Source organism: Stegostoma tigrinum, chromosome 9, assembly GCF_030684315.1.
Source record: "Stegostoma tigrinum isolate sSteTig4 chromosome 9, sSteTig4.hap1, whole genome shotgun sequence".
NCBI lineage: Eukaryota > Metazoa > Chordata > Chondrichthyes > Orectolobiformes > Stegostomatidae > Stegostoma > Stegostoma tigrinum.
The window spans coordinates 97,893,482-97,921,408 of NC_081362.1; the positions used below are offsets into that span (position 1 = coordinate 97,893,482).

The 27,927-nt window shown below is 44.8% G+C and overlaps 1 protein-coding gene across 1 annotated transcript in view; it reads right to left on the reverse strand.

The window, feature by feature from the left end:
- LOC125455212 (adenylate cyclase type 8-like) overlaps positions 1-27,927 on the reverse strand; it is a 163,959-nt gene that overhangs the window by 19,754 nt on the left and 116,278 nt on the right. The window contains exons 12-15 of the mRNA XM_048536930.2: positions 17,219-17,385; positions 15,062-15,143; positions 14,270-14,428; positions 6,217-6,363 (exon numbers count right to left, since the gene is read on the reverse strand). Coding sequence (XP_048392887.1) covers positions 6,217-6,363; positions 14,270-14,428; positions 15,062-15,143; positions 17,219-17,385 — 555 coding nt within the window. The remainder of the gene's footprint in view (positions 1-6,216; positions 6,364-14,269; positions 14,429-15,061; positions 15,144-17,218; positions 17,386-27,927) is intronic.

The window sequence follows — 27,927 nt, forward strand, 5'->3', positions numbered from 1 at the left end:
AGCTGTACAAAACTCTGGTGTGGCCACACTTGGAGTATTGTGTACAGTTCTGGTCACCGCATTATAAGAAGGATGTGGAAGCTTTGGAAAGGGTGCAGAGGAGATTTACTAGGATGTTGCCTGGTATTGAGGGAAGGTCTTAGGAGGAAAGGCTGAGGGACTTGAGGCTGTTTTCGTTAGAGAGAAGAAGGTTGAGAGGTTACTTAATTGAAACATATAAAATAATCAGAGGGTTAGATATGGTGGATAGGGAGAGCCTTTTTCCTAGGATGGTGACGGCGAGCACGAGGGGGCATAGCTTTAAATTGAGGAGTGAAAGATATAGGACAGATGTCAGAGGTAGTTTCTTTACTCAGAGAGTAGTAAGGGAATGGAATGCTTTGCCTGCAACGGTAGTAGATTCGCCAACTTTAGGTACGTTTAAGTCGTCATTGGATAAGCATATGGACGTACATGGAATAGTGTAGGCTAGATGGGCTTCAGATCGGTATGACAGGTCGGCACAACATTGAGGGCTGAAGGGCCTGTACTGTGCTATAATGCTCTATATTCTATTTATCCAAATTATACTGCACCTGCCATTGATTTGCCCAGTCAACCAACCTGGCCAAATCATGCTGAAAGATGTCCGCATCCTCAGCACAGCTCACCTCCCCATCCAACTTGGTATCATCTGCAAACTTTGACATGTTACATTACATTCCCACATCCAAATCACTAATATATAGTGTGAATAGCTGGTGTTCCAGCACCAATCCCTGTGGCATCCCACTAGTTACTGCCTGCCAATTTGAAAAGGTCCCATTAATTCCTGTACTTTTTTTTCTCTCTGCCAGCCAGTTTCCTATCCATCTCAGTACACTCCCCCCAATCCTATGTGCTTTAATCTTGCACACTCATCTCTTATACGGGACTTTTGTCAAACGCCTCCTGAAAGTCCAAATATACCACAATGACTGGCTTCCCCTTGTCAACTCTATGAGTTACATCTTCATAGAATTCCAACAGATTTGTCAAGCACGATTTCTCCTTCATTAATCCATGCTGAGTCTGCCTGATCCTGTCACTGCTTTCCAAATGATCCACTATAAAATCCTTGTTAATGGATTTGGGAATTTTCCCCATTACTGATGTTAAGCTTATTGGTCTGTAAACCCTTGTTTTCTCTCTACTTCCATTTTTGTATGTTGGAGTGACATTAGCCACCCTCCAATATGCAGGGACTGTTCCAGAGTCTGTAGAATCCTGGAAGACGACCACCAATGCATCCGCTGTTTCCAGAGTCACATCCTTAAGTGCTCTGGAATATAGATTATCAGGCCCTGGGGATTTATCAGCCTTCAATCGCATCTATTTTCCCAGTACCATTTCTCTATCAATATTGATCTCCCTCGGTTCTTCCATCTGACTAAATCTTGCATTGTCCAACAATTCTAGCATTTTATTTGTGACTTCTTTTGTGAAGTTGGAACAAAAGTATATATTCAGTTGCTCAGCCGTTTCTTTGTCCCCTATTATTACATTACCATGTTTCTGTCTGTAGGGGACCTCCATTTGTCTTTATCAATTTCTTTCTACTCATGCCCCTACAGAAACTCTTAGTGTCTGTCTTTATGTTGCCTGCAAGCTTACTTTTGTACACTATTTCCCCTTATTAATCAATCTCTTGGTCCTTCTTTGCTGAATTCTAAACTGCTCCCAATCCTCAGATATATTATTTTTCTTGGCTAATCTGTAAGCTTCTTCCTTGGATCGAATACTATCTCTAATTTCCTTTGTAAGCCATGGATTGGCCCTCTTAACCATTTTGCTTTTGCGACAGACAGGAATAAACAGTTGTTGCAGTTCCCCCATGCATCTCTTGAATGTTTGCCATTGTCTATCCACTGTCACCCCTTTAAGTAACTCTCCCCAATCTATCAAGGCCAACTCATGCCTCATATCTTCATCTTGATAAAAAAAATTCCATCATGTTATGGACACTCATCCCCAAGGGGTCTCGCACAGCCAGTTTGGCAATGATTCACTTCTCATTACACAGTATCCAGTCTAAGATGACCTGCTCTCTCGTTCGTTCCTCCACATACTGGTCAAGAAACCATCCCGCATACATTCCAGGAATTCCTCCTCTACGTCATTATGGTCAATTTGATTTCCCAATCAATGTGCAGGTTAAAATTACCCATGATCACCGACATTTCTTTATCTCACATATCTCTAATTTCATGTTTAATGCCATTTCCAACATCACCACTGCAGTTTGGGGGTCTACATATGATATCCACTAATGCTTTTTGCCCCTTGGTATTTAATGCAGAACATAGAACAGTACAGCACAGTACACGCCCTTCGGCCCATGAGGTGGTACCAACCTATTATCCTACCAAGATCAATCTACCCTACATCTCCTACCTTTTATTATCCTGAATGCGCCTGTCCAAGAGTCGCTTAAAAGTCTCTAAAGTATCTGACTCCACTACCACTGCTGACAGCGCATTCCACACGCCAACCTCTCTCAATTCTACCCATACAGACTCCACATTGTCAGAGTTAACATCCTTTCTCACTATTGTGTTAATTTTTCTTCAACCAGGAATGCTACTCAGCCATGTTTTCTTTTTTCCATGTCTTTCCTAAATACTGAACACCCTGGGATATTCAGTTCCCATCCCTGGTCACCCTGCAGCCATATCTCCATAATCCCAAATATATCTTCGATTTGATTATATCTAATCATATTCATAAATCATTTGGATTAAAATGTTGGTAGTCTGATTCATGAATTTGCAAATGGCATGAAATTTGGTGGAATTGTCGATAGTGAGAAAGGTTGTCAAAGGATAAAGCAGGACATAGATCAGTTGGGAAGTTGGAAGCAGAAATGGAAGATGACATTTAATCCAGATGAGTGTGAGGTGATACATTTTGGGAGATCAAATGCAAGAGGAAAGTATACAGGAAACAGCAGGAGCCTTAGGAGGACTGATATACTGAGGGATCTTTGGAGCATGGTGTGCAAACAGTTCTGGTTGCCAAACTGAGGAAGGATGTGGAGCATTTGGAGATGAGGCAGGAGAGATTTACCTGGATGCTGCCTGGATTAGAGATAATGGGAACTGCAGATGCTGGAGAATCCGAGATAACAAAGTGTGGAGCTGGATGAACACAGCTGGCCAAGCAGCATCTTAGGAGCACAAAAGCTGTCGTTTCAGGCCTACTATACTGCCTGGATTGGAGTGTTTTAGCTAAAAGAGGTTGGACAAATTTGGAAAGAGATTTTTTTTTGTTCAGGTGTCAGAGGCCTAAAGGTGACCCCTTAGAAGTATATAAAATTTTGAGAGACATGGAGAAGATGGATAGACAAGACTCTTTCTCCCAGGATGGAGATGTCAGATACTAGTGGGTATTGGTTTAAAGCGAGATGGGAAAGTTTAAATGAGATGTGTAAAACATTTTGTTTACACAGATGGAGGTATGTGCCTGGAACGTGCAGGTAGGGGAGATGGTAGAAGCAGATACATTAGTAATGTTTAAGAGGCATTTAGACAGAAACATGAACAGACAGGGAATAGAGGGATATAGTCCATGGGCAGGCAGATTAATTTAGATTGGAATAGCATCATGGTGAGCATAGTCACGGTGGTTTGAAGGGCCTGTTCCTGAGCTATATTGTTCTACAGTCTATGTACCCCTCAGTCATGCCACACACTGACCCACAGAAGAGAGGTGGAGTGTTTGAATGTTTGTTTTTAAATATGCTTACATATGAATAAAACGCCATCTCATTCTTCCAAACTCAAAAAGATAAAGGCCCAACATGTGCAACCTTTCCTTAGATAGTGTCAGCCCTACTATCAGTCATAAGAACCTTCTCCTAACTGCTTCAAATGTAGTTATATCTATTTGTAACTAAGGAGACCAAAGCTGTAGACAGCACTCTAGATGTGGTCTCAGCAACACCCTGTATAGCTGTCTATATTTTGCCACACTGTTATATTCCATTCCCTGCAATAAATGACAACACCGATTTACCTACATATTAATTACTTCGATTCATGTACCAAGTCTTCCAGATTTCTCTATATTCAGGGATTTGCAGTTTCTCTCTCTCCATGTAAAATTACATCAAGTTATATCAAACGATATAACAAGGTGTAGAGCTGTATCAGCAATTCCCATTATCTCTGATATCAAATGATATACTGGTTTTCTATTCTTCCTGACAAGAGGTTCACATTTTCTCCCATTATTCCCTATTGCCAGATCTCTGCTCATTCACTTAAGCTGCCTTTGTCTATTTGAAGCCTTACTGTGTTAGGATTATTTTGGTTTAACATTTCTTGCGAATGGCTTTGTTAAGTGCAAGGCTAAAAGCTTCAGTAAAGGTTCTTTTGTCAGCAATATTCAAATCTTGTGTGTGTTACCAATTATCACAGATCACAGAATCCCTACAGTGTGGAAACCGGCCTTCGGCCCAACAAGCCCACACTGAGCCTCACAGCATCCCACCCAGACCCATCCCCCTGTAACTCACCTAATCTACACATCCCTGAACACTGTGGGGCAATTTAGCATGGTCAATTTACCTAACCTGGCACATCTGTGGGAAGAAACCAGAGCACCCAGAGGAAACCCACACAGACACAGGGACAGCGTGCAAACTCCACACAGACAGTTGCCCGAGGGTGGAATCAAACCCCTCCTCCCCCCCACCCCCAGGTTGCTGGTGAGGCAACAGTGCTAACCACTGAGCCACCGTGCTGCCCCGATTGTACTATCAATTAACTGACAGTTGGTCAGGTTTGCAGAGTGGCACACTGGCACATACTGGAAGCGAGGTACGCTCATATTCTTTGGCTGATTTTTAATTCACTCATGAGACATAGGTGTTACTGGCTGAACAGCACTTTCTATTGCCTGCCTCAGCTGCCCTTGAACTGAATAGCTCACTAGACCATTTCAGAGGGCAGTTGAGTTTCAACCACAATGCTGTAGGAAGGCAAGTGGTGATGGAATATTCCCCACTTGCCCGGATGGCTGCAGTTCCAACAACACTCAAGAAGGCCAGCACCATCCAGCACACATCTCCTGGCTTGGAAATATGTCATCATTCTTCACTGTCATTGGGTGAAAACCCTGGAAGCTCCTTCCCAATATCACTGCGGGTGTACCTATCCTCCATGGACTGAGGTGGTTCAAGAAGGCAGCTCGCCACCACCTTGTGAGTGGAAGTTGGAGATGAGCAATAAATACATGCCTGGCCAGTGATACTCACAACCTGTGAATGAACATTTTTAAAAGTTCCTGAGTCAGTTATCTGTAGTTTCAGCAAGGGAATATTTTTAGTAGGTTTGCGGGAAAAGATTGTGGAAGCAGAAAATTATGGTCTGGACAAGCTAGCCTTAGGAAGTGCATGACAGGACACACAAGTGAAATTCAACAGGATTTGGGTTCTGGGATGGAGCAGGAGAAGCAGCAAAGACAGCTTAAAAGGTTCATCGCAACAAAGGAAGGATGATTATCGTGAAGGGTGTGTAGAGAGGATTTATTAGATTGCTGCCTGGCATGGAGCATTTTAGCTCGATAGAGAGGCAGGTTAAGTTCAGATTGTTTTCTTTAGAGCAGAGAAGGCTAAGGTGGGACCTGATTGAGCTGTATCAGATCATGACAGGGATAAACACAGAGTGGATGGAGATTAAGGTCAATGACAAAGGGCATAATTTTAACATCAAAGGCAAGCAGTTTAGAAGACTTTTGGGGAAATACTTCTCACCCAGATGGTGGTAGGAATCCGTAATGCACTGTCTAGGAGGGTAGTTGAGGCGGGAAACCTCACAGCCTTTAAAAAGTTCTTGGATGAGCAGCGAAGAGTCATAATATTCAAGGCTGTGGGCCAAATTCTGGAAAATGGAACTGTGTAGATTCAGTATGTTTTTGGTGGTACAGACTCAATGGGGCAAAAGACCTCTTCAGTACTGTATAATATGATCTATGAAAATTAGTCATTACAATTTGAATGCCTGTTATAGGGATCAAGTTAGCAAAAGGAGTTCACTATCTCCAAACCTGCCCTGCGAAGGGACAGTAAGTATTCATCCATTTACCCCAGACGCCTGTGTGCATGCTGAGAATGAACAGAAGCAGGTGGAGCACAGGCCCTTTTGTAAACACAGTCACCCAGCCATATGTGATTAATATCAGTTTCCAGATTCTTACATCATCGAAGTCAGCAATGATCTCATTAAGCAGCTGCAAGCATTCAATTCCCTGTTGGTTTCCCTCAGCCTGTGAGTAAAAAGCAGCAAATTCTGGTATTGAAGCAAACAGAACTCCAACATTCTCATGTGATTCACAGTAGAGCTCCTAGAAATAGCAAAACAGCAAGGAAATCACACAAAATTTGCAATGATTAAAAAAATCAATGTCATCAGAATAGTCATATCTTGTTAAAACAGAGTAAGGTTAATGTCAACTGGCGGCACGGTGGCTCGGTGGCTAGCACAGCAGCCTCAAGGCGCCAGCGACACGGGTTTGATTCCATCTTCAGGTGACTGTCTGTGCGGAGTTTGCACATTCTCCCCGTGTCTGTGTGGGTTTCCTCCGGGTACTCCAGTTTCCTCCCACAATCCAAAGATGTGCAGGTTAGGTGGATTGGCCATGCTAAATTGCCTGTAGTGTTCAGGGGTGTGTAGATTAGGTGCATTAGCCATGGGGAATGAAGGGTTACAGGGATACGATAGGCAATGGTCTGGGAGGGATGCTCTTTGGAGGGTCAATGTGGACTTGTTGGGATGAATGGCTTATTTCCACACTGTAGGGAATCTACGAAAATGGCAGATCATATTTACAAACAGCACAGTTAGGATAAACTCAGAAAGAGTCCAATATCAACCCCAAGAAGCAGTTAACCCAGAGCAGGACTGGTGTTAATATAAAACAGATTCACTGTGGAGATAAAAAGACTTGAATATTAATAAGCAGAAGTTTCTTCAACTAAGTGCTGGGAATATTAAATACCTTGGCCTGGGCTTTCCTGTCAGGCTTGCATAGCGTGAAGGGTGGTCAAAAATGGACCAAGGGGGACCTTAAATTTAAAATGCTCAGCGAACTCCAGGCGCCATCACATTGTGTGTTTAATCAGCAGATTTGTGATTTTGTACAGGAACACTTTACCAGTGGATTTTAAATTTGCGACTGTTTATTTTGATGTGTTTCCTAAGCATTTCAAATACCTCCCATTCTTATTGTGAGACCCAGGAGTTCTGTCCATTATAGATATTTGCTGAGTGAGTATAGCAGATGTCCAGCTGGTATTCAGGGCCCATAGGTAGAATGGAGAGGGCATGTGATTTATGAGGGTAGAGGGAGGGTTCGAGGAGCTCGACCTGCAGGGGGATTTGAGGAGACATTATGGTGTAAGAGGACATGGGGGAATAGAGGGGAAATGAAAGAAATGGAGGAGTGTGGAGAAGTGGGTGGCCATGTGTGCAGTTGAAGGCTTGGGGCTGTGACACTGATAAATAAACTGGGCAATATCCCTGCAAATGGAGATGGGCTTCTGCGCTGCTGAACTCAGTATCAACCTGTCTCCATTCGCATCTTGGACCCACTTCAGGAAGCAGTACTGACCCCAGTTTGATCTTTGTTTATACAGAGAGCAGGAATGCAATATATTAAAAAGCCTAACTCATAATTTACAAAAATATAGCCCACTACCTTTGATTGCTAACACAAAATCCTTTTCATGATCATTGTGGCAACGTCGACAACTGTTTCAGGCAGAATCAAACTGTTTGCAATCAAAAGGAGACAGTAAAGAGGGGTGGGCGAGGTGAGGAATGTACTGAAGAGAAATGGTGCTTACAAATTCTGAACAGAAATGAAAGTCCAGACAGCTGTGTTGCCTGCCCTCTGCCAGGATTAGGGGTGCCTGCTTAGGGCTGGAAAGGATCTTGCAGTGGGAGGAGGGGGATCCAGTTACTGGTTCTATGTAAGGAGCAATATCTTCAGTAGAGCTAGGAAAGAGGTTCTGTGCAGAGAGTATGAGAAACGAGGAGATGTTGAACAGCAGAACATCAAAGATTATAAGTGATGGATCATTACGTGAATAATGTGAGCTTGGGGTACATAAAATTCGAAATATGAACACCCAGCTTGGAGCCTGTTTTGGGAAAAGGGGATTCCAGTTCTGGGGTGATCAGTACCAGTGCTGGAAATGTGGGGTCTGAATGATTACAGTGTCTGACACCTGACCTGTGCTATGACCAGTGTTCTTCAAACCATATAACCAGGGATATTAAGAGGGTTTTAAACTAAACATTAGAGACAGGGATCAAATGTGCAAAATTGGTGGGACAGGGAACTGTGAAGAATGTTATCTAGGAGCACAATGAGATCTTGGTCAGATGGGTCAAAGGGCTGAGAAGTGGCAGATGGAATTTAATTTAGATAAATGCAAGGCGTTGCATTTTGGTAAGATACATCAGGACAGAACTGACACAGTTAAGGGTAGGGCCCTGGGGATTGTTGTCGAACAGAGAGACCTAGGGGTGCAAGTTCATAGTTCCTTGAAAGTGGTGTCACAGATAGATGGGCTGGTGGAAGAGGTTGTGTCAGTGATAATGGGAACTGCAGATGCTGGAGAATCCAAGATAATAAAATGTGAGGCTGGATGAACACAGCAGGCCCAGCAGCATCTCGGGAGCACAAAAGCTGACGTTTCGGGCCTAGACCCTTCTTGAGAGCCCCTCTGAAGAAGGGTCTAGGCCCGAAACGTCAGCTTTTGTGCTCCCGAGATGCTGCTGGGCCTGCTGTGTTCATCCAGCCTCACATTTTATTATTATGGTGGAAGAGGTTGTTTGGCACACTTGTTTTCGTTGTTCAGAGCACTGAGTACAGGAGTTGGGATATCATGTTACAGTTGTACAAGGGATTGGTAAGGCCACTTTTAGAACACTGCCCATAATTCTGGTCGTGGGCTCTAGGAAGGATGTGATTAAGCTAGAAAGAAAAAGTGTTGCCAGGACTGGAGTGTGTAAGTTATAAGGAGAGGCTGGATGGGCTGCGACCTTTCTAATTGGAGCATTGGAAACTGAGGAATGACTTTATAGAGGAATACAAAATCAAGACAGGCTTAGATAGAGTGAATAGTCAAGGCTTTTTCCGGTACAGGGGAGTCAAAACTAGAGGCCAAAATGTTTAAGGTATGAGCAGAAAGATTTAAAGGGGGCCTCAGGGGCAATATTTCACACAGAGGCTGGTGCATGTATAGAATGAGCTGCCAGAGGAAGTGGTAGAGGCTGGTACAACTGTAAAATAGTTTTAAAAATTTGAGCAGGTAGATGAATAGGAAGGGTTTAGAGGGATATGGGCCAAATGCAGGGAAATGGGGCTGGCTCAGTTTATAAAAGCTGGTCGGCATGGCTGAGTTGTACCAAAGGGTCTGTTTCCATGTTGTATGATTCTAGGTGGTATATTATAAGAGACAAAGTAAGAAAGGAAAATTGTAATGTGAAAATGAGGATAAAGGATAGTGGCATGGAGAGTTGGAAACTATTAAGGTATACCAGCAATCAAGGCTTGATGTTACGATGACAACAGACTTCAAACAAACCTAGGAAGTCCAGACTGACGAGGTGCTGTGGGCCACCAACAGCAGCAGAATTGTACTCCAGCACAAGCTGTAACCTCATGGCCCAGCATATCCCCCATTCAACCATTACCATCAAGCCAGGGGATCAACCCTGGTTCAGAGAGCACAGGAGGGCATGCCAGGAGCAGCACCAGGCATACCTGAAGATGGGGTATCAACCTGGTGACACCAAATGGGACTACTTGCATGCCAAACAGTGAAAGCAGCAAGTGATAGACAGAGCTGAGTGATCCCACAACCAACAGATCAGATCCAAGCTCTGCAGTCCTGCCACATCCAGTTGTGAATGGTGGTGGACAATTAAACAATTCACTGGAGGAGGAGTCTGCACAAATATCCCCATTGTCAATGATAGAAAAGCCCAGCACTTCGGTACAAAAGTCAAGGAGGAAGCATTTGTAGCAATCGTCAGCCAGAAAGGTCGCGTGACCCCCACAATATCACAGATTCCAGACTTCAGCCAATTTGATTCACTCCATGTGATAGCAAGAAATGGTTGGAGACACTGGATTCTACAAAGGCTATGGGCCCTGACAACATTCTGGCAGTAGTACTGAAGATGTATGCTCTAGAACTTGCTGCACTTTTAGCTGTTCCAGTACAGTTACAACACTGGGACCGCCCCATGAACATGGAAAACTGCACAATTATGTCCCGTACACAAAAATGACAAATCCTGTCTGCCCTTGATCATCAGTAAAGTGATGGGAGGTGTCAGTAACAGTGCTATCAAGCAGCATCTGCTCAGCAATAACCTGCTCAGTGACGCCCAGTTTGGGTTCCGCCAGGGCCACTCAGCTCCTGACCTCATTACAGCCTTGGTTCAAACATGGACAAAAGAGCTGAATTCCAGAGGTGAGGTGAGAGTGACAGCCCTTGACATCAAGCCTGCATTTGACTGAGTGTCACATCGATAAACGCAAGCAAAACTAGCATCAATAGGCAAATGTTCTGGTGGTTGGAGTCATATCAGACACATAAGAAGATGGTCATGTTTGTTGGAGGTCGAAGCTTCAGGGCATCTCTACAGGACTTTCTCAGGGTAGAGTCCTCGGCCCAAACACCTTCGGCTGCTTCATCAATGACCTTCCCTCCATCATAAGGCCAGAAATGTGGATGATCACCGATGATTACACAATGTTCATCACCATTACCAGATACTAAAGCAGCCCATGCTCAAACAGGACAAGATCTGGACAATATCCAGGCTTGGGCTGACAAGTGGCAAGTGACACTCACGTCATGCAAATGCCAGGCCATGACCATCTCTAGAAAGAGAGAATTTAACCACCATCCCTTGATATTCACTTGGGATTCAGTGATACCATCACTGTCTCCCCACTATCAACAACCTGGGGGGGGGGGTATCATTGACTAGAAACTCAACTGGACGCACCACATAAACACAGTGTGTTTACACCACATAAACACAGTGTGCATAAACTCAAGATTCCAACCTTAGAGGCCCTGCTTTTCAATTTTCTGCCCAACTCCCTAAATTCATAGGAACTGGTGCAGGAGTTGGCCATTCAACCATCAAGGTTTCTCCACTTTTGCAGGACCACACCCCTCTTTCTGCTTCTGTCGTTACTGCTAATATGGAACACAAACTCTGGCTGCTCAAACTCCTCCATCAGAATGTCCTGTGCATGCTCAGAGATATCTTTGACCCTGGCACCAGAGAAGCAACACACCATCCTGTAATCTCGTTTATGGCTACAGAAATATTTTACTCTGCCTGACTATTGAGTCCCCTATGACCAACACTGGCCTATACATCGATGCTTCCTGGTGTTGAACAGTTACAGTCATGGTGCTAGTCAACTGGCTGCTGTTGTTAATTTCTGCTGAAAGACTATTCTTCAACCACCCACCCAAAACAGCTTTCAAAACTTGTTAGAGAGGGGAATGGCCAAAGGCAACTCCTCCAATGCCTGTTTGCCTGTCCTGGTGGTCATCCATCTACCGGGCTGAGCCTTTGGTGTGATCGCATCGCTGATACTCCTATCCCATTCTGTCCCCTTGTGCGATAACAAGGTGTGGATCTGGATGAACACAGCAGGCCAAGCAGCATCAGAGGAGCAGGAAGGCTGATGTTTTGGGTCTAGATCCTTCTTCAGAAATGGGGGAGGGGAAGAGGGTTCTGAAATAAATAGGGAGAGAGGAGGATGCGGATTGAAGATGGATGAAGGAGAAGATAGGCGGAGAGGAGACAGACAAGTCAAAGAGGTGGGCTGAGAGCCAGTAGAAGTGAGTGTAGGTGGGGAGGGAGGGAGGGGATTGGTCAATCCAGGGAGGACGGACAGGTCAAGGGGGCTGAATGAGGCTAGTAGATAGGAGATGGGGATGGGGGTCAAGGTGGGAGGAGGGGATAGGTGGGGGAGGGAGGACTCTTTAGGGAGGCGAGGACGAGCTGGGCTGGTTTTGGGATGTGGTAGGGGGAGGGGAGATTTTGAAGCCTGTGAAATCCACATTGATACCAGTGGGCTGCAGGGTTCCCAAGCGGAATATGAATTGCTGTTCCTGCAACCTTCGGGTGGCATCATTGTGGTCCTGCAGGAGGCTCAAGATGGACATGTTGCCTAAGGAATGGGAGGGGGAATTGAAATGGTTCACAACTGGGAGGTGCAGTTGTTTATTGCGAACCAAGCGGAGGTGTTCTGCAAAGCAGTCCCCAAGCCTCTGCTTGGTTTCCCCAATATAGAGGAGGCCACAATGGGTACAACAGATGCAGTATACCACATTAACAGATGTGCAGGTGAACATCTGCTTGATGTGGAAGGTCTTCTTGGGGCCTGGGATGGGGGTGAGGGGAGCAGGGAGGGTGGGTGAGGAGGGAGGAGGTGAGGGGGGAGGTGTAGGGATAGGTGTAGCACTTCCTGTGGTTGCAGTGGAAAGTGCCAGGTGTGGTGGGGCTGGAGGGGAGTGTGAAACGGACGTGGGAGTCACAGAGAGACTGGTCCCTCCAGAAAGCAGACAAGGGTGGGGATGGAAAAATGTCTTTGGTGGTGAGGTCAGATTGCAGATGGCAGAAGGGCCAGAGGATGATGCGTTAGATCCGGAGGCCGGTGGGGTGGCACATGAGGACGAGGGGGATTCTGTTTTGGTTGTTACTGCGGGGTGGGGGTATGAGGGGTGAGTTGCGAGAAATGCGGGAGATGTGGCCGATGGCGTTTTTGACCACTGTGGCGTGGGGGGGGGGGGGGGGGGGGTGGGGAATGCTGCGGTCCTTGAAAAACAAGGACATCTGAGATGTTCAGGAGTGGAATGCCTCATCTTGGGAGCAGATGCGGCAGTGGCGAAGGAATTGGGAATAGGGGATACCATTTTTGCAGGAGCATGGTTGGGAGGAGGTGTACTCTAGGTAGCTGTGGGAATTGGTGGGCTGCGGCCTCCTTATGCACCTCATTGAGTCCACTTGCTACTCCAAGTGATCCATGTTGTCTTAGAGGAGATGCAGGTGGATACACTTCCCGCAGATATAGCTGCTCGGAGAATTGGACTTCTTCCTGATCCTCCATATCTTACAGGAGGAGCATACCATTCCACTAACTGCCAATACTACTCCATACTCATTATTATATGCTTTGATGCACTTAACATTTCCAGTAATTTCCATGGCATTCTGGGGGAAGAGGTAGTGAAAGTTGATGTTATTAATCATCTCATCTGTTTTAAACCTGCTACCCTTAACTTCAAGCTAAAACCTCTCATTCTAGATTGCCCCACATGAGGAAACATCCTCTCCACATCTACTTTGACAATCTCCTTTAGCATCCTTTATATCTCCATAAAATCTTCTCTCATTCTTCTAACCTCAAAGCTGCTCAATGTCTTTTCATAAAACAAACTCCTCACTTCTAGAATCAATCTCAGGAACCTTCTCTGAACCTTCACCAATGCAATTACATTCCTTCACAAGTAAGGGGAAGAAAATTGTAATATTCCAGGTGCAGTCTCACTAATGCGTTGTACAATTACAGGAAAACTTCCCTACTTTAATACACTATTACCTGCTGTAGCTGCATACTAGTTCTCCGTGATTCATGCACAAGGATACCTAGATTCCTCTGGACCAAAGCACTCTGAGGTTTCTCTCTATTTCGGTAATACGTTGCCTTTCTAGTCCTCCCACCAAAGTGGATAGCCATTTAGAAGTAACTTTGGTAACTAGAGATAACATGAAGAGCATGTTTTGAAGCAGGGAGCTAGAATGTTCTGTAAAATGATGCCTGAAAGAATGGCTGAAGAAAATTCAACACTGTCATCAAAAGAAATTTAGACATAGACTAGATAATGAAACATTCACAAAACAATAGAGAAAGACTGGATGTTGGATAAAATCTGGCAATTATTTTTTAAAGGATTTACTCAATATATAACACTGTGCTGTCTCTGTTCTGGGAGTGTTTGATGGGGGGACAATGCAGAGGAAGCTTTACTCTGAATCTAACTCTGTGCTGTCCCTGTCCAGGGAGTGCTTGATAGGAGGACAGTGAACAGCCACAAAATTAAGAGCGTTTGGCAGTCTAATGAGGAATGAGTATGTGTGTCTCAGGGATGAAAGGTTTTGGGTGATACTTGCTGTTGAATTTACACTTGGGACTATTATCATACTTCGTCATCTGGGTCTTTGTCGAGGAAATACCGTGCGATGTGACTGGGCAGCATGTTGTTCAGCAGATCCTCATTATGTTTCCGCATCACTGCCATTTCATCCATTTCCTGTCTGGCCAGCAATCTCCACAGGAAGTCCAGTCGTGCTGTTGCTTCAATCTGAAAGGCCACAGAACAGAAAGAGCTTCACGTAGTTGGGAGGCAGTAAGTTACTTGAAGCCAAACCGCCTGACATGTGGTAATGGGGTGCCCTAAGTCCCCTAATTAGACTGCTAACGTAACAGCGTAAGGACCAATTTGAAATCTCACATTATACCAGAGAACTTACTTGATCAGAGTATTTCCAAGCTCAGCAACGAAGGAGGGAGTGATGAATATTGTTCTGGACAATGACATGGAGTAAATGTCTCGTGTTTAAGTGAGAAAGTATCACGGATAATGACTGTGGCTGAAGATCATAAAGAATGGGAGCAAGAATTGGCCATTCAGCCCCTCGGGTTTGCTCCAATGATTGTGGTTAACTATCAAGGGGGTGAAATACTTGTCCACCTGGTCCCCATGTCCCTTGATTCCTGGGATATGAACAATATGTCCATGTCAACATCAAATATTCAATAGTACAGCACCCAGGCGTCAGTCGTTTCTCCTGCAGCATTGCAAGGTGTCTAAGGCCTGCATGCAATAGGCTTCCAGGGATGGCTGGTTGGGACCTATTTTTCACCATCTGAGGCTACACATTGGGCCACACCACCAACAAGTGATTGACAGCAATTAGGAGTTGCGGAAAGTTACCTGTCGTCCTTGGTAAAAGACTGTCACCAAAAACATGAATGTCAGCATAAAGACGATTCCCCGCTGCCAATCCGAAAAAAGACTAAAAGTAGGGAGGGCAAGAGGAAGAGACAAAGACATCATTAGACAGTTCCGTAAAAAAAAGACAAATTTTCCCTGCCCAAACCCAGGAGGTGATTGTTTCCCTGAAGGTTCAGTGGCCTATCGTATTTGGTATCCAAGACTGTGAGTGATTTTTTAAAATTCATTTAGTGGGATGTGGGCATCACTAGATGTACAATATTTAGCATCCATTCCTAGTTGCCTTTGAGAAGGTGGGGGTGAGCTGCCTTCTTGAACTGCTGCAGTCCCCTTGCTATGGGTTGACTCACAATACCCTTAGGGAGGGAATTCTAGGATTTTCACCCAGTCAAGGAATGATGATATATTTCCAAGTCAAGATGGTGAGTGGCTTGGAGGAGAACTTGAAGGAGGTGGTGTTCCCATATATCTGCTGCCCTTGTTCTTCTCAATGAAAGAGGTTGTGGGTTTTGAAAAGTGCTGTCTGAGGTAAAAAAGTATTAAAATGGCTCTGTCTCTGTCTGTCTCAAACACGCTCAAAGAGTTGAGTTCATCAGCACTCTGTGGCAATGGGTTCCACAGATGCACCACCCTCTGACTGAAGAAATTCATGAATTTCATAGGCTCCCTACAGTGTGGAAGTAGGCCATTCAGCCCATGGAGTCCACACCAACCCTTTGAAGACCATCCAACTGAGATACAGTGTCCCCCCAATTTATCCCTGTAATCCCACACTTCCCATGGCTACACATCCCTGAACGCTATGGGCAATTTACTTCTTCAACACTATCTGTCCCTCCTGCTATCTTTATGTCATTTGCAAACTTAGCAACAATGCCCTCAGTTCCTTTGTCCACATTGTTAATGTATAACGTGAATAGTTGTGGTACTCACACTGACCCCTGTGGAACTCCAATAGTCACCAGTTGCCATCCTGAAAAAGACAGCTTTATCTCCACTCCCTGCCTTCTGCCAGCCAGCCTATCCTCTATCCACATCAGTACCTTAATCTGAACACGATTGGCTTTTTTGTTTTCAAGCAGCCTCCTATGCAGCATTTTGTCAAAGGCCTTCTGGGAATCCGAATAGGTCATGTCCACCTAATCTCCTTTATTTAACGGCTCATTACCTCCTCAAAGAATTCTAGCAGATTTGTTAGGCATGGCCTCCCCTTATGAAGCTGTGCTGACTCAGCTCTATTTTACTGCGCTCTTCAAAGTATTCCACAATCTCATCTTTAACAATAGACTCTAAAATCTTACCAATGATTGAAGTCAGGCTAAAGAACCTGTAATTTCCTGTTAAACCTGTGAGGGAGAAAATTCTATCTGGCCTCAAAATGGGAAATAATTCTGAGAAGATAACAGAAATACTGATGGGAAAATGTCTAGTCGGCAGTCGTCATAAGGCGCATTAAGGGAATGACTGAAAAGAAGATGGACATTACACACATTAAGGAGTGAAGAATTTCAGTTATGTGGAGACTGGTGAAACTGGAATTCTTCTCCTTGGAATAGAGAGATTAAAATGAGCTGTGATAGAAAACATATCTCTGTAATCTTCTCCAGACCAACAGCCTCCGGAATGTTATGTACTCTTCCAATACTGTCCCTCGTGAACTTCTGATTTAATCATTCCATCGGTAATTATGAAGTCAGTTTCTAAGGCTCTAAACTCTGGAATCCTCTCCCTTAATCTTGCTACCTTTGTACTTCACATTTTCCTTTTAAGGTACTTCTGAAAATTGCAAAATACTTTGGAACATTCTGTTGTATGGATAATACTATATAAATGCAAATTGTTATGTTGAAAATCATAAGGGACATGTGGTCCTCAGTGGGCGTGCAAGTTGAAATTAAACAGTGAAATAAGAAGGATGCTGAATAGATACTTTGCCTCCACTTTCACTATTCTAATCTCTGACAGAGGACATAATATGGAGGCTGAAATGTAACGGTAAATCTACATAAAACCTCAGTCAGACCACAACTAGAGGTCAGTGCAGGGTTTTGAAATCTGCTGTGGGAAGAAGTTTTCAGACAGATTAAAAGGCTGATTTCTGAACAATGTCTCATCAGATGTTCCATGTAAGATTACCTGGGCAATTCTGCAGTCACTTGCGCATTCAATTCTTTGAAACTGACATGGGTAATGTAGGTGTAGATGGCAATCATTAAGATGACAGTCGCCAGCTTTATAATTGAATGCAGATGAAGAAAGGCAGCACAGCTGATCAACGATGTCACCCCACACAGGACAAAATACTACGAAAAGATATAATGTCAGGATTAGAGCAACTTCACGCATACTGTCTGCCTGTTTCTGCTTCATTATTGTATCCAGGTTTTGTGTTGTCTCTTTGAAGTGCTGAATTATGATTACAGGACCATCTTCAAGTATATGATGGCCATGTATAGGTGCAGATTATCCTTCACTAACTAAAGTTGCCATTATTCCTAGAACTAGTCATTGCTCACACATTATACCGAGCTTCACTAACCCTTGGAGCTCCTTGTGGAGATGGTGGCTGAAAGTTATTGTCATTGAATGAAACTCAGAATTCCAGTCTAATTTTCTGGGGATAAACTAAAACAAATTGCTGGAAAACCTTAGCAGGTCTGGCAGCATCTGTGGAGAGAGAGCAGAGTTAATGCTTTGGGAATAGGGATTCAAACACCACCATGGTAGATGGTAAAATTTAACTTCTTAAAAATCTGGAATCAAAAGCTGGCTTAATGATGATCATGTGACCACTGTTGATTATTATAAAACCTCATCTGGTCACTAATCTGCTGTACTTACCTGGTTTGCCCTACTTCTGAAGCCAGATCCTCAGCAATGTGATTGACTCAACTTCCCTCAGTTCCAGGAATGTACGAAGTGGCTCACATTACTTTCTTCATTAATTCTTGGGATTAACCATTAAGCAGGAATCGCAAAATAAACTCAGCAGGTAACAGGGACGACAAAAGAAATGTTGGCCTTTACTTTCAAAGGGAAATGAGTACAAAAACAGAGAAATCTTGTTAAAACTACACAAGTCACTAGTTAGACAACGCCTGGAAGACTAAGTACAGACTTAGTTCTGAGGAAAAATGGACTGGCATTGGGGCCCTCCTGAAAAGGTTGGTCTCAGGCATATGGTGGTCTAGTTAGACGCCACTTGGAACAAGGGACAGACTGATTAAAAAAGGCTTCCAAGATTAAAATAAAATCCAAGACAAGTCAACCCCCTGTCATAGTATGATACACAGGCGGCTACAGTAAAGAATATTTATAACTATCTTTGACCATTCATAAGCCTCACTGAGAGTTAAAAATGAAACAACACACTGTCTTTGTTTTCCTCAGGTATCTGCATGTTTCTAACTTCAACATCATTAAGTGACTGAACTAATGATGCAGAGACGTGGACAAAGTCTCCAGGCTCATTAGTTCAAATCCACTGAGGCAGTTGCTGAAATTTGAGTTTAGTTAACAAATATATAATGAAAATCTCGGTAATGATGATCATAAACCACCAGATTATTGTAAAAGTTCATATGGTTCACTAACTTTCTTCGGGAGACAGAATTTGCTATCTTTTATCAGTTGTCCCTGGTTGTGGCTCCAGACCCGGGGCAATGTGGTTGACTCTTAACAATTTTATGAAATGGCCTAGAAATTACTTAGTGGTATCAAATTGCTACTGAAAAGTTGAATAGGGTTTAAACTACATTCAACCATGATTGGCTCAGACAACCCTGCAAAGTGGCCCTCACCAGTATCTGAGGCACTATTCCAAAATGCAGACAGCTGATCCACAGATTGGCTGAGAAACACCATCTGCAAGAAACCCATCCAATTCACATCTCTCTTCATTGTGACCAACCACAATGGCTTTAACACTATAAGAGCATAACATGTAGGAGCAAAATTAGGGCATTCGGCCCACTGAGTCTGCTCCGCCATTTGCTCATGGCTTATTTATGTCAAGCCCATTCTCCTGTCTTCTCCCTGTAAACCTGGATCCCATTACTGATCAAGACCCTATCTCTGTCTGTCTTAAAGACACTCAATGACTAGGCCTCAATAGTCTTCGGTAGCAATGAGTTCCAGAGAATTCCCAGTGTCATAGAAATGTAGAAATATAGAAGACTGGAGCAGGAGTGGACCAGTGCACCCCTTGAACCTGCTCTTCTATTTATTATGATCATAGCTGATCATCGAGCTTAATGCTCTAATCCCGCTGTCCTTCATATCACCTGAGCCCTTCAGCTAAAGAAGCTTTATCTACCTCCTTCTTGAAAGCTGAAAGTTTTGACTGCAACCACTTTGTGTGGTAATGAATTTCATCCTGATGCCAAAGCAAAATCATGCAACGTGCCTCAATGACTACCCGTAGTAGCTCTGACCTCCATAATTAGGAACGGCTTTGACAGGTTAGTCATGGTCACATTAACTCCAGCCTCCCAAACTGCCTTGACCCTTTGCAATTCACCTACTGGAGCAACAGCTCCATGGCAGACACCGTCTCCCTGGCCCTACGCTCATCACTTTGTCAGGATCCTACTTCTTGATCACAGCTCTGCCTTCAACACCATAATTCCAAACAAACTCATCTTCCCGTGCTGTAACTGCCTCTTCGACTTTCTGACCTAAAGACCGCAAACAGTAAGAATAGACAACAACACCTTTTCCACCAAAATCCTCAACACCAGTGTTCCACAAGGCTGAGTACACAGGCCCCAATGAGATTTCTTATAAACTCAGAACTGCATGGGCAACTTTTACATTAACTTCATTTACAAGTTTGCTGATGACATCACTATTGTAGGGCAGATATCAAACAATGGGGTAGAATACAGAAGACAGATAGAGTGATTAGCAGCATGATGTAAAGAGAACAATCTCTCCCCCAATGTCAGCAAAGTGAAGGAGTTGGTCATTGACTTCAGGAAGTGGAATGGAGGACATGCATCAATGGTACTGAGGTGAGATGAAAGACAGGGTCAATTTCCTTACAGTGATGATCACCAACAATCTGTCCTAGTCGACAAACATTGGCGCAATTGTCAAGAAAGCACAACAACTTCTCTACTTCCTCAGGAGGCTAAGGAAATTTGCCATGTCCACAAGCACTCTTACCAATTTTTATCGCTGCTCCATGGAAAGCATCCTACCCGGATGCACCACAGCTTGGTTTGACAACTTCTTTTTCTAAGATCACAAGAATTACAGAGAGTCGTGAATATAGCCCAGTCTACCACACAAACAAGTCTTCCTTCTGTTGACTCCATCCACACTTCCCACTGACTCGGGAAAGCAGCCAACATAATCAAAGACCCTTCCCAGCCTGGTTATATTGTCTTCCTCCCTCTTTCGTCAGGCTGAAGATATAAAAGTTTGAATACATGTACCACCAGATTCAAGGATATCTTCTTTGTCGCTGTTATCAGACTTTTGAAATGAACCTCTCAACTGTTAATTCTGATCTCTCTGCTTTTTCTCTGTGGCCGTAACACTGTATTCTGCACTTTGTTCTGCTACCCTGATGCACTTTGTATAATACAATTTGCCTGAATAGCACACAAAACAATTCTTTTCACTGTATCTCGGTACATGTAAAAACAACGTCAACCTCAAACTCTCTGGGTGAAGAAACTCTCCTCATCTCTGTCCAAGAAGGTTTACCCCATGTCCTTAAACCATGACTCCTGGTTGTGGAATCCCCTTCCATCAGGAACATCCATCCTACATCTAACCTGTCTAGTTCTGTTAAAATTCTATGAGTTTCTATAAGATCATTCTTCTGAATGCCACTAAATATAAACCTCATAATGTCAGTGCCAAGAATCAATTTGATAAACCTTCAATGTACTCCCTCAACAGCAAGAATATCCTTCCTTAGATTAGGAGATTAAAACTGCTCACAATATTCCAAGTGGCCTCACCAAGGCCCTGTATAATTGCAGCAAGACATCCTTGTTCTTATCCTTGAATCCTCTCACTATCAAGGCCAAAATACAGTTTTGCTTCTTTACTGCTGCACCTGCATGCTTACTTTCAGCAAATGGTGCATAAAGCCACCAATATCTCATCAAACATTCCCCTCTCTCAAACTGTAGCCATTCAAATAATAATCCATCCTACTACTTCTGTGAACAAAGTGAACAACCCCACAGTTATCCCCATTACACTGCATCTATAATGCATTTGACCTCTTACTCACTCTGGCTAAATTACAGTGCAACATCTCTAATCACTGCATTTGATATGGTCAACATGGACTTTAGCAAGCCCTTTGATAATGTCTGGCATAAAAATCTGGTCAAGACAGTGAGAGTCCACGGGATCCAGGACAAAGTTATACTTTGGATCAAAATAAACTGACAGGCAGTGAGTAGAGGGCGATGGTAGAGGAATATTTCTGTGACTGGTAGCCTGCTTCCAGTGGAATTCCTCAGGACTAGGTACTGGAACCCTTGCTGTTTGTGGAGTGCATTAATAACTGAAATGTTGGGTGTATGAGCAAGGATATGCAAATGATATGAAAATTAGTAGGGTCATAAATTATGAGAATAGCTGTAATGTGCAAGAGTACATCAATGGACTGGTCAGCTGGGCGGAGAGTGTAAAATGGAGTTCAATCTGATAAAGTGTGAGGTTCAGCACTCGGGGAGGATTAACAAAACAAGGAGTTACACTGTGAATGGTAGGACCCCAGAGAGTACTGAAGATCAGATGTGCCTTGGTGTGCAGGGCGAGTAGATAAAGTGCTCAGGAAGGCATATTGAACACTTGTTCTTATTAGTTGAGGTGTTGAATATAAAAGCAGGGAGGTTATGATAGAGCTATAGATTATCTTAGTTATGCCACAACAATTCTGGCCTATGCACTACAGAAAACATTTTTTTACTGTATGCAAGATGGGACAGAAGAGATTAACCAGGGTGTTGCCTGGGATGGAGCAGTTTACTGATAGAGACAGGCTGCAGAAGCGAGGATTGATTTATTTAAAGCAGACAAGGTCGAGAGGGGACCTGATGGAGGGGCCTGGATTGTATGGTTGAAGGCACTTCTTTTCTATCAGTAGAGGGGCTAGTAACCAGGGGATCTAGTTTTAAAGTAAGAGATAGATGGCTAAGAGGAGAATGAAGGAGAATTAATTCTCTATCAGAGGATGATGGGAGCCTGGAATGTACTGGTTGAAATGGTGCTGAGTCAGTTATAACATTAAGCTGTATTTGATATTCACCTGCATTGCCATAGCCTCCAGGTTAGAGGGCAAAAGCTGTAAAATAGTATTGTGTCGTCATATCTTTGTTAATTGGTATGAACACGTTGGGCTGAATCGCCTCCACTGTGCTGTGAACATCTGTAAGTCTATGAAGTATTTAGGAGCAGAAATAGACCACTTGACCCCTTAATCCTGCTGATCCATTCAGCAAGATTATCTCTGGTGTGACCTCCACATTCCCATTTCGCCTCAACAACCTTTCAGCTCCCTTCTAATCGAACATTTCACCACCTCTACCTTAAAAATATTCAAAGGCTCTGCTTCCACCACCTTTAAAGGAAGAGATTTTGAAATGAGCTATGAACATTTTTTCTCTTTGTCTTAAATGGGCATTCCCTTATTCTTAAAAAGCTGTCACCTAGTTCTAGATCTCTCATATGTGGTATTTGCTTTTCCACATCTACCCTGACAGATGCCGCAGAATCTTTTATGTTTTGATGGAAAATGTGCCAAAGTGTGAAATTATCCATTTTGAGAGGAAACATGAAAGATAAGTATATTATTTAAATGGTGAGAGATTGCAGATCTCTGAGATGCAGAGGGATGAATGGCAAAAGGTTAGTATGCAAGTACAGCCAATAATACAGAACACTAATAAAATATTATAATTTACAAATGGAGCAAGGGAATGAACATAAAAGTCATGAAGTTATGCTTCCATTATACAGGACACTGGTGAGATCAAATCTAGAGTACTTGCATCATGTTGGTCGCCTTATTTACATAAGAATGTAAATATATTGGGGGTAATTCAGAGAAGGTTTCCCAGATTAATGCCTGGATTGGGGGGTACAGTGTGGATGGAGACACCTTATGAGGCAAGGTTGGTAGAGTAACTAGGTTTGTATCTGCTGGGGCTTAGAAGAATAAGAGGCAATTTGATTAAAACATAAAGGCAAGCTCAGGAGTCTTTATCTGGTAGATGGGAGAATCTAGAACTAGAGGGTTACTGTTTAAAATTCAGCATAACTCATTGAAAACAGACATTAGGCATTTAAAAATAGATATCACAGTGTGGAGCTGGAGGAACACAGCGGGCCAGGCAGCATCAGAGGAGCAGGAAAGTTAACATTTCAGGTCTGGCGCCTTCTTCAGAAATGGGGGAGGGGAAAGGGTGCTCTGAAATAAATAGAGAGAGGAGGGGTGGGGCTCAGGAAGGTAGGTGGGATGCTGATAGGTGAGTGCAGGAAGGCAGTGGTGGGGATTGGTTAGTGAGGTGGGAGAGAAGATGGACAGGTTGTGTCAGGTCAAAGAGGTGGGAATGAAGGGAAAGTTGGTCATGCGATGAGGCCAGGCTGGGGAGATTTTGAAACAAGTAAAGTCCACATTGAGAACATTGTGCAATCGGCTCCCAATGTGGAATCTGAGGTGCTGTCCCTCCAGTTTATGGGTGGTGTCATTGTTACACTGCAGGAGGCCCAGGATGGACAGTCATCTAGGGATTGGGAGGGGGAGTTGAAGTGGTTCGCGACTGGAAGTTGTTGTCGTTTATCACAAGCAGAGCGCAGGTGCTCTACAAAGCAATCTCCGAGACTCCGCTTGGTCTCACCAATGGAAAGGAGGCCACATTGGGAGCAGCAGATGCAGTAGACCACATTTTCAGATGTGCCGGTGACCCTCTGGCTAATGTGGCAAGTTTTTTTGGTTCCTTGGGTGGAGGTGAGGGGGGAGGTTTAGGGGCAGGTGTAGCACTTCCTGCGGTTGCAGGGAAAAGTGCCGGGGGTGGTGGGGCTAACAGTGAGTGTGCAGCACACGAGGGAGTGGCAGAGAGAGAGGTCCCTATGGAGGGCAGACAGGGGTGGGGAGGGAAATATGTCCTTCGTAGTGGGGTTAGATTATAGGTGGCACAAGTGGCAGAGAATGATACGTTGAATTTGGAAGGTGGTGGGGTGATACGTGAGGACAAAGGGGATTCTGTCTTTGTTTCTGTTGGGCAGAGGGGGCGTGAGGGCTGAGGTGCAGGAAACACAAGGGATGTGGTCGAGAGCATTTTTGATCACCGGAGCGGGAAAGTTACAGTCCTTGAAATAAGAGGACATCTGGGATATTCGGGAGTGGAACCCCCCATCTTGGGAGCAGATGTGGCGGAGGTGGAAGGAATTGGGAGTAGGGGACGGCATTTTTGCAGGAAGGTGGGTGTAGTCAAGTTAGCTGTGGGAGTTGGTCGGCTTGAAATAGATATCAGTTTTGAGGTGGTCGCCAGAGATAGAGACAGAGAGGTCCATGAAAGAGAGAGAGGTATTAGAGATGGTCCAGGTGAACTTAAGGTTGGGGTGGAAGGTGTTAGTGAAGTGGATGAACTGTTCAAGCTCCATGTGGGAGCATGAGGCTGATACCGTCATCGATGCAGCAGAGCAAGAGGTGAGGGATGGGGCCAGTGTAACAGCAGAATAGGGACTATTCCACATATCCTATGAAGAGGCAGGCACAGCTTGGGCCCATGTGGGTACCCATGGCCACCCCCTGTCTGGCTGCAGGAAGTGGGAGGAGTTGAAGGAGAAGTTATTGAGGGTGAGGACAAGTCCAGTTAAGAGGATGAGGGTATCGGTGGAGGGGGACAGGTCAGGCCCGCGGGACAGGAAGAAGCGGAGCGCTTTTAGGCTATTCACATGGGGGATACAGGTGTACAGGGATACGGGGAGAGGATGTGAGGGCAGAAGCATGGGATGCGCAAACGATGCAGTCAAGAGCATTTTCACCCACTGGAGGGAGGCTGCGGTCATTGAAATAAGATGACAGACAAAATCCTCTTGGGGGTCATAAGTCATAGAGTCATACAATCATAGCATCCCAGGTAGCACATTCCAGATTTTCACCATCCACTGCGTGGAAACAAAATAACGTGGCACCTTTTTAAATGGTTTCTGGAAACTTAGGTACAGTGCAAGAATTAAGATTGTGGGAGTAGAATAGGCAGCACTGGGGCTCGTCAATCAGTCCACTCGCTTCCTTCCTTCCTTTCTCTCTCTTTTTTCTAAGATTTCAAAGTTTCTTTCTTATAAGAAAACTTACCTTAGAGCTGTAAAGCCGGAGCGGGGTAGGCTAGAGGCATGGAGTGGGGTGGAGTGGCTGAGAGCCAGAGTGGGGTGGGCTGGAGGCATGGAGTGGCTGAGAGCCGCAGTGGAGCGGGTTGAAGGCATGGAGTGGGGTGGAGTGGCTGGGAGCCAGAGTGGAGCGGTTGAAGGCATGGAGTGGGGTGGAGTGGCTGAGAGCCGGAGCAGGGTGGGCTGGAGGCATGGTGTGGGTTGGAGTGGCTGAGAGCCGGAGTGGGGTAGGCTAGAGGCATGGAGTGGGGTGGAGTGGCTGACAGCCGGAACTGAGCCGGGTGGAGGCATGGAGTGGGGTGGAGTGGCTCAGAGCCGGAGCGGAGCAGGTTGAAGGCATGGAGTGGGGTGGAGTGGCTGAGAGCTGGAGCGGAGCAGGTTGAAGGCATGGGGTGGGGTGGAGTGGCTGAGAGCCGGAGTGGAGCAGGTTGAAGGCATGGAGTGGGGTGGAGTGGCTGGGAGCCAGAGTGGGGTGGGCTGGAGGCATGGGGTGGGGTGGAGTGGCTGAGAGCCAGAGTGGGGTGGGCTGGAGGCATGGAGTGGGGTGGAGTGGCTGAGAGCCAGCGTGGAGCGGGTTGAAGGCACGGAGTGGGGTGGAGTGGCTGAGAGCCAGAGTGGAGCGGGTTGAAGGCATGGAGTGGGGTGGAGTGGCTGAGAGCCGGAGTGGAGCGGGTTGAAGGCATGGAGTGGGGTGGAGTGGCTGAGAGCCTGAGTGGCTGAGAGCCGGAGTGGAGCAGGTTGAAGGCATGGAGTGGGGTGGAGTGGCTGGGAGCCAGAGTGGGGTGGGCTGGAGGCATGGGGTGGGGTGGAGTGGCTGAGAGCCAGAGTGGGGTGGGCTGGAGGCATGGAGTGGGGTGGAGTGGCTGAGAGCCAGCGTGGAGCGGGTTGAAGGCACGGAGTGGGGTGGAGTGGCTGAGAGCCAGAGTGGAGCGGGTTGAAGGCATGGAGTGGGGTGGAGTGGCTGAGAGCCAGCGTGGAGCGGGTTGAAGGTACGGAGTGGGGTGGAGTGGCTGAGAGCCGGAGTGGAGCGGGTTGAAGGCATGGAGTGGGGTGGAGTGGCTGAGAGCCTGAGTGGCTGAGAGCCGGAGTGGAGCGGGTTGAAGGCATGGAGTGGGGTGGAGTGGCTGACAGCCGGAGCTGAGCCGGGTGGAGGCATGGAGTGGGGTGGAGTGGCTGGGAGCCAGAGCTGAGCGGGGTGGAGGCAGAGTGGAGAAAGTTGTTGAACTGAGATCTGGCATGTGCGGTCGGTGGCTTGTGAGGTCGGTCAGACCACGTGAGAAAGCCCCTGCGCTGAACTACTGCAAAGTATTGTTTATCTGTAATTTGTTTGTCCGACTGTGATGTTTATCATTTTAACCATGTATTATTTCTAACTTATGCTATGAATCACTGTAAAGTAATATAACTTCTTTTCTTTTTTATTCCTCTTTTTTCTATCTAAAATGGAGCATTGAGAGGCAACATTGTAAACTTTTCACTGTACTCCTGTACTTGAGTACACTTGGCAATGCAAGATACTCTATTCTATTCAACATCCGGCAGGCTCCTCTTTATCCACAATACATGCTCCTTCTTCAAACAGCTCCAATAAATTTGTTAAACATGATTTCCTTTCTACAAAACCATGTTGACATTGGCAGATTTCCTTCAAGTTTTCTCAAAGCCATGTAATAACATTTTTAAGAATATTTTCAAACACCTTCCCTCATACAGAGGTTAGCCTCATTGGCCTGTCATTTCTGATTTCTGTCTGTCTCTTTTTTGAACATTACGTTCACTCTTTTCCAATCTAAAGGGACCGTTCCCAATCGAGGGAATTTTGGTAAATTAAAATCAAGGCATCAATTCTCTCACTCATTAGTTCATATAAGAGCCTCAGGCAAAGTCCATCAGTAGCCAGGAACATGATAACTCACAACCCGATGTTTCCTCATAGCCCATTCCAGGGGATTGCAAATTTCTTGGCTTCTCCTACTTTCCATTTAATTATTTACAGCTATTTCTGGGATGTGGCTGATATCATTGACAGTGAAGGCCAATGTAAAGTTCCATTCATTTCCCTTCTCCTTAATTTTTATCATTAATTCCCCGAAGTTATTTTCTATGGGACCAATTCTCACTTAATTAACCATTTTTAACAAAGTCTCAACAAAATATTAGCTTTTGTTGCTCCACCTAGGCTTCTCTCAAGCGCTAACTTTCCTTGCCTATCTTTTAACCTTATTTTCCATATTTTATGTTCTATCCTACTATTCCCTTGTGTAATTATAAGCTTTTTCTTCAAAATTGATGCAATCTTTAACACTGTTCGTTAACAACAGATATTAGGTCCCCATCTTTTGAATTTTTGCTTCACATTAGCTTTTTCTATTCCATGTATTTTGAAAAATCATATTAAATGTCTGTTACTTACCCTCTATTGATCTATCATTGAACACATTTTGCCAAGATCTGGAGGTGTCAGTGTTGGACTGGGGTGGACA